The sequence below is a fragment of the Agrilus planipennis genome, unplaced genomic scaffold, assembly GCF_000699045.2.
Source record: "Agrilus planipennis isolate EAB-ADULT unplaced genomic scaffold, Apla_2.0 scaffold6, whole genome shotgun sequence".
NCBI lineage: Eukaryota > Metazoa > Arthropoda > Insecta > Coleoptera > Buprestidae > Agrilus > Agrilus planipennis.
Window position 1 is genome coordinate 3,567,978 of NW_020439302.1, and position 7,857 is coordinate 3,575,834.

The 7,857-nt window shown below is 36.1% G+C and overlaps 1 protein-coding gene across 4 annotated transcripts in view; it reads left to right on the top strand.

The window, feature by feature from the left end:
* LOC108745263 (polycomb group protein Psc-like) overlaps nucleotides 1-7,857 on the top strand; it is a 134,868-nt gene that overhangs the window by 118,634 nt on the left and 8,377 nt on the right. For all 4 annotated transcript variants that reach the window (XM_025978346.1, XM_018481409.2, XM_018481418.2 and 1 more), the window contains one exon: nucleotides 6,863-7,070. In XM_025978346.1, the coding sequence (XP_025834131.1) occupies nucleotides 6,863-7,070 (208 nt within the window). The remainder of the gene's footprint in view (nucleotides 1-6,862; nucleotides 7,071-7,857) is intronic.

Genomic DNA, 7,857 nt, shown 5'->3' on the forward strand with positions numbered 1-7,857 from the left:
GGGACATAGAGGTTGCGGCGGTACCGGCCGGGAGGCCGGTTTGTATTGTCTAATGACAAAAAAACTGTGAATGTTGTATATAAAGACATTCTGTAGTATATTTAGTATGTTCAGGGGGTATCTTTTGAAGATTTCCCCTTTTCAATAATAATCTAAACAAAACAAAAATATATTTAGTATCGGCATTGCACCCGTGCGAAGCTGGGGCGGGTCACTAGTTAGTAATAATCAATTGGCACTTGGTTTAAAACAAAATGTTGAGAGCGAGAAAACAGACGCTTTTTGGCCTATTTTCGCGATCACTTTTTTGATTGAGAGTAAGTAATAAGTTCCGTATGGGGGTCCGCAGCCTTTAAGTCATAATCCGGTTTTAACGCTAAGCCTTGGGTTGCCCCAGTTCAGTTTTGACTCAGCTCTCATAAATTGTTAATCGAAGCAATAACAAAAAATATCTTTAGTGATGACTTTTGACGGTAATTTTTTCTCTTGGTTTGTTTTGTTTAAAAATTTAAGGGGATGTAGATTATTATTAGAGTTGAGGACCTATTACCCAAAAATTATTAAAAGGTGACTCTTGTAGTCATTGTTATTAGATAATTGTGAATTACGTGTGTAATATGCATTGCAAGAAAATCTTGCACTCGATTTATGCAAACTTTGCTTTTTCTACTTCTTTCTATAACAATGCCTTTGTCAGTTATTTAACGTTCGCCCCTTGTATATAACTTCTGTCAGTTCCCCATGTAGAGTACCATTATATGCTTTTATCCATGAACCATGGTAATAATGGTAAGTAAAACGTGTACATCGTGAAAGTTTGGCCAGCTGTTAACATTTCGCTGCATAATAGCATTTGTTGGGTCTCTGTCTCTTTCTCTTAACGCGTCAGTCTCGTTCTTCCCCATTCGTTTCCCCATATAATTGTCTCTTTTTCTCATTAAGGCGAGTTGTCGGTTTCACTCACTCCGGCCCTGTACAACACCTTTTTATATGCTACATTGAACACGCGCTTTCTCTTCTAAATATACATAGATAAAGGTAATACGTTCGTTATTCAATCAGTAGTGATTGGTCTTGAAAAAAAAATACTCGAAAAGCTACTAAACAACTTCATTTTTATATGAACTGGAGTGGTGTCAATTTAATTGTTATTTTTATAAGTACCTACCTATTAGACTGATGTTAAGTATTCAGGGTAGGTACAAATAATAATAATAATTTTTTAAAACAATGATATGGTTATTCATCCTTGAGTACTTGATACTTTTGTGACCGAAAACAAAAAAGAAATTGTAAAACCGTAAACTAATTTAGTGACGAATGGCGCGCGGAGGGGTGGAACCCGCATTCATTTTGCATATAAGGGTGGCGTATTGTCTTCACCCCCTACCTTTACGCGAAAATGTTATGTAATGCCGAAGGTCGACATAATTCGTAAGAAAAAAATTGCAAATTTATTAACTAATGTACGCGTAGCGCACAGGGTCGAGTCGAATGGTTAATTTAGAAATTCGAAAAAGATTGTTAAAGGTGTAGGAGCGAGGTGATGTACGGGTGCGAAACATGGACGGTGGGCGCGGCGAAAAACAAAAGTTTAGAAGCGTTCGAAATGTGGTGTTACCTGTGAATGATGAGGATATCGTGGATAGAGAAGGTTAGAATTGAAGTGGTATTAGAAAGAATAGGAGAATAGAGGATTCTATGGAAGTCAATAAGATGGTAGGACTCCTTCTTAGGCATGAAGGACTAGTTAGAGATATATTAGAAGCAGAAATAAGAGTTAGGAGGAGTAGAGGTAGACCTAGATTGGATTACAGTTCACAAATGGTTCAGGATGTGGGATGTTCTAGTTTTAGGGAAATGCGAAGGTTAGAACAGGATAGAAAAAAGTAGTGGTGCGTGTCCAGTCTTAGGACTGACGATCTTGTAATGATGATAATGATGATGATGATGATGATGATAGTACAAGTTAGGGTAAAACATTTACCGAACACATTTAATTAATTAATGATTTTGGTTCTCAATTTGCCTATACTGTAGATATATAGTTATAGTAAGGATAACGTTAAATGTCTTTGGAAAGAAACTCTTTTGGTACTGTTTGATCCTTGTCGGTGTTTTCGCGCTCCAGTGGGCAAAATTAGCCAATTAATTGTCAACAGTTTTCCCCATATTTGGATGTGCCAACTCAGCTTAAGTTAAGGATCATTAAAACTCGTAACCACAGGCAACAGGAGCACCTCCGCGCCGTCCCCCTTCATCGGCACTCGCTGCATCACGCACATCCATTTCTTATTATTCTCCGTATCCATCAGGAGTGAATCAAGCTCTGTCTCCTTCGGTCTTTCTTTCTTCTAATACGTGCCCGCAACTCAGTTTCTCACACAGGTCTTGTATTATAAATTGGCTTAATTACCTGTTAAGTTACAAAATTAATTAGACATTTACCTAACGAGGAAACGTTGAAGGAAAAAGTAACAGAGAAATGAAATACGTATTTATATAAATGAAGTCCAAATTCAGTATAAAAATAGTTGATTAATTGGTGACGATTTGTCGTCTTGCAGAATTTTGGTGAATGTTTTACTATTCATAACAATTATTGCTTTGTTTCAACCGTCTCGGAAAAAGTCCTTTGGCGAAAAATTACAGACCGGAATTACTTAAGACACTTCAAGATTCGGGAGAACGCCCATTCGATTCCGGGTCCATATTTTTGAACATTTGGACTTGAATGATTGATCTTACTTTGGTGAAGGTATGGTATTTAATAGAAAGTCCACCTGAATGAAGCGAGCGGAATGAATCAGAGGTTTAGGATAGCACTGATCCGATTCCTGGACCATCTATCCTGATCCAAGTTCTTCTAGATCAATTAGGCATATGCTGAGGCAGTAATATTCCATATATAAACTTTTACTCTCTTCTGTTTTCAATGCGCCTGTTTCTACCCAATGATTCCCATAATTCCTAAGAGGACTACCCGTCCACCATCATTAGTAGCTGGTGGTACACCCAAAAGTCAAGACGTCTTCTCCGTTATTTTTCCTCGTCCAACATAAGAGCGGCAAACATAAAATTTTCTTAGAACCACATATCTTTCACACCTACTTCAATGGTTTACTGATATATACTACGGAAAAGAAAGGCAGCTAAGCTTCAGGTGTGAATATTATCAAATTGTATAGAACGTTTACAGAATAGAAACGGAATGTACAGTGAGAATCGACCTTTATTATACGGCGCAGATTTTGAAACGATAACAATTCTGAAACAATAATGTTTGCGTCGAAGACTAAACTCGAAGAAAACCCGTTTCTGTTTCCTTCACACTCGCGCTCTCTCTCTCTCTCTCTCTCTCTCTCTCTCTCGGCATATACTTAATAATCAAACTGCGTTTGTAGACGAAACAGAAACGGCTTTGTCGTGGAGTTTGTTTTTTTTTAAGTATTGTAATTGTGAGAAAATTCTGCCCATCGCCCGACATTTTTAATCGTGTGAATATTTATTTCGTATTCCAAGTGTCTTCATCTGCGATTTTGTTAATTGGGATCTACAAGATGTAGAAAATTTTCACTTTTATAATTACATACCTTTGTAGTGCGCTGAAACTATTAATAGTTTATTATTATTTACGAAATTCTAAAGATTTCTTTCCTTTGCAGTTTTTAAATCAGGCGCGTAATAAACACTAACCAATCAGAGTGAGTTGATATCGCTGCAAGTGAAGTAGTACGTAACTGCGATTGGTCTGCAATGACTTGCACCAAAACAAAAGCTCTGTGGTTGGTTACAGTTAGTTCCTTTAATTTGTAATTGTTAATTGTTCGATAATTATTTAACGGGCCGGAAAGACGTAGGGAAGGATATTGTTTGAAAATTTTCAAGGAATCGGATGGTGCATTTTATATCACTAAGCAATCAGAGTGAGTTGATGTCGCTGCAAGTGAAGTAGGGTACTACGTAACTGCGATTGGTCTGCAATGACTTGCACCAAAACAAAAGCTCTGTGGTTGGTAATCTAGTTGCTCTAATTTGTAATTGTTAATTGGTCGGTAATTATTTAACGGACCGGAAAGACGTAAGGAAAGATATTGTTTGAAAATTTTCAAGAAATCGGATGGTGTATTTTATATCACTCGAGATCCGTTTTTTAAACTTGATCGGGAGGTTTTGGGGATACACTAAAGTCCCTTTTTGATTATCTACAATAAGTTGCAGAAGGCGGTAAGGTAGAGATCAGAGAGAGAGAGATAACGTAGCCTCCGGTATTGTCTTCACCCCTAGCGCCCTTCTATTAAATTCTATTAATTACCGTTTCGCTCCGAGTCTTCCGATACAAAATCGTTACCATGCGAGATGCCACGCGTTGTGAACACGTTCGATGCTGTTTAGATGCACGGTAACATTTGTCAATTTGTCGTCTTCATACGACACCAGGATGTTGGGCACATTTGCTGACCAAATTAATTCCGATGTCAATATTCCATGTAACTTATAATAAAATTACAAATTGACGTTGAGAACGGGCGCCTCTGGCTTAAAATGTATTAGGTGATAACGAAAGAATAGGATATTGTTATCGTCATAGCATTGTCAGTCCCAAGACTTGTTGGACATGCATCACCACTCTTTCCTATCCTGAACTAATTTTTCTCATTTTCCTAAAAATAGAACATCCCAGATCCTTAACTATTTGAAAATAGTAATCTAATCTAGGTCTACATCTACTCCTCTTAACACCTGTTTCTGCTTCTAATATCTCATACCTCCTCGCTTCTAACCTTCTGTCTCCACGGTATCCTCATTATTCGCCTGAAACGCCGCGCTCCAAACATACCTTTAACAACCTTATATCCCTACCACTCCTTCCGGCCTGACTTATCTGACTTCCTGTGTATCTAAAATCAGCCACTTTTTCGTCTAATTTTTCGTCTCCTATCTTTATATTCGCTCTTTCCTTACTTTTTCTTCCCTTGCATACCAGAATTTTTGTTTTACTTATATGTATTTTCATGCAATACTCCTTGTTAAATACTGCTTCCATTTATATTGTAATCCAAAATGAACCGTAGAATTAGCAGTACCTTCAGTTGCAGCTGGCTGTCGCTGCTTAATAGATAGATGACGTTTGCTGGTCAAAGAGGTCTTCTCCATCTTCGTCTTATTTTAAAGCCAGTGAAAACGTTCCGCAACATTTAAAATGTAATCGCTTTCAACCGGATACAGCTTTGTGATTATTAACCGAAGGACGAACCCCTGCCACGCTGGGTAGGTATACGGTATAACTACAATCTTACCTGTAACCTCTTCGGCGATATATGTATAAAAGATAATGAACAGCGAATTTTCCCAAGTCAAAGGAGAACACTGTCTTCTTTTATATGCGTCTTCTAATGTACTTCATTACAATTAGTCCACAATGTGTAAAAGATGTTAAAGTGCATTTAATATCTACCTATAACATTTTTCTCATGTGTTTGTAATGCCTTTGCTATTTCGAAGACCACAACGTATCGATAAATGACCATAACGAAAATATTGTCAGATTACATCAAAAAACGTAAGCACAATGTTGCTGTTGGACAGTATACCGAAATGGTGGTGAAGTTTGACCACAACGTAGAAAATTAATAGTCTGTTCTGTTTGACCACAACGTTAAGTACTGTTTCTATGCTCATACTGATAAAAAATGTGATTTTTTATACATAAGTTTTAGTAAGTAACCACAACGTAATAACTAGAAGAGGTTGTGTACAATTCTGACTTTCTACAAAGTATTAAACATATAGAATTATGTGATCTGTTTGACCACAACATTAAATATTGTTTTTATGATTACACTGATAAAAAATGTGTGTTTTTATACATAGGTATTATTAAGCAACCACAACGTAATAACTAAAAGAAGTTGTGCACAATTCTAACGTTGTACAAAGTAATAAACATATAGAATTGTGTTCTGTTTCACCACAACGTTAAATATTGTTTTTATGATCACACCGATAAAATAATCTGATTTTGATGCGTAGGTATTATTATGTAACCACAACGTAATAACTAAAAAAATTGTATACAATTCTGACTTTCTACAAATAAACATATAGGATTATGGATTCTGTTTGACCACAACGTGATACATATCGATTCTGTAGCCACAACGTAATAATAACTTCTCTTTTATTGATTGAAACAATATTTAAATGTTTTACCAAGCAGTTAATCCATAATGACGAATAATGTTAACCAGTATAAATTTTTTACCATGAGGTTTAAGTAATCAGATACAATTATTAAAATGTATTTATAAATTCAGATGATTTCCAATGCAAAAACGCATTTATAATGCATTTATAATCACAATGATAGTTTCTGTTCTGCATTCAATTAACGGTAGTTTAAACTACTACATTTTGTCTAATTATGTAGGATAGGCTGAGTGTTGAACATTGATTAACTTACATCTAGCTTAAAGAGATCCTGTATTAGGTATCTGTTAACCATATTTTCGTGTACAAAATTACCAGGAGCCGGGGCAAAGGCAGACGAAACGATTTTCAATTTTCTTCCTAAGGGTTCGCTTCTGTGTAGCAGCGAAGTCACCGGTTGCTCGTTATTAAATTATCATAAAAATTCAGTCTCTTCTACGCTCGTCCGGATTGAATTCTAATTGACGATTTGTCTTCTTTGTCATCAACATCCTCACTTCATCATCTCTCCTTGTTGTTATTAGGTCGGCGAAGAACGACAATACAGAACGTTTAAAATTTCTATTTCATCTGTAGAACTTTTGATTCAATTTCTCGATAATAGCAGGCCTCCTGTGAAAATGTACTAAATAGTGTTTTTCTTTTGTTATAGGGAGGATTCTACGCCAGGAGCCATAGCGATTCCACCCTCGAATTGTAAAAACGGTACCGAGGGTACGAAAAATGGTACCGTCGCCATTGCGAACGATTTGGAATCGTTGGCGCTGCGACGGTATCTTCAGTGTCCCGGAATGTGCAGGGTAGAAGTGCTGAAGAAATTTATCTGCACCAAGTACAACGTAGACATTAACAAATTTTATGTAAGTGCTTTTACCTAAATATTGTTTCTTTTGAAGTGAAACTTCTTTGCTAGTATCTAGATATTGTTTCTTTTAAAGTGAAACTTTTTAGCGCTCGATGAGAGTAAAATCTCAAGGCCATGAAACGACACGTTTTGCAACGTTTTGTCTCGCGAAGCGCTAGGCTATTTGTATTGTGGTGTGCTAATAAATGCGTATAATCCAAAATTCTTAGAAAACGATTCGAAAAACTTCACTTGTTAGATGAACCCAAAGCTAAAGAAACTATGGATTCCATTTCTTTCTCTTATTACAAAGTGTAAAAGATCGGAAACAAAATGGGGTTGTAAATATTTTGATATAAAATGATTGACGTTGATTTTAGATCAATAACATTATTTGCAACCCTATTTTTTTGCCTCTAAGCATTCACGCTAAACAAACTATTTTGGCATCAGTGTCTTTTTTCCAAAATAATTCATGAAATAATAACACTTGGTTTTGTTTCACTAATCTTTATTTAATATTTAATCCTCTAACATATGTTTCGGCTGTTATGCCATTATCAAAGAGTTATACTGTAAAACTCTTTGCCCTTAAAACAGTAACAGTTTTACAGTATAACTCTCTGATAATGGCATAACAGGCGAAACATATGTTTTACAGTATAACTCTTTGATAATGGCATAACAGCCGAAACATATGTTTTACAGTATAACTCTTTGCCCTTAAAACAGTAACAGTTTTACAGTATAACTCTTTGATAATGGCATGACAACCGAAACATATGTTTTATCGCTTTCAACCG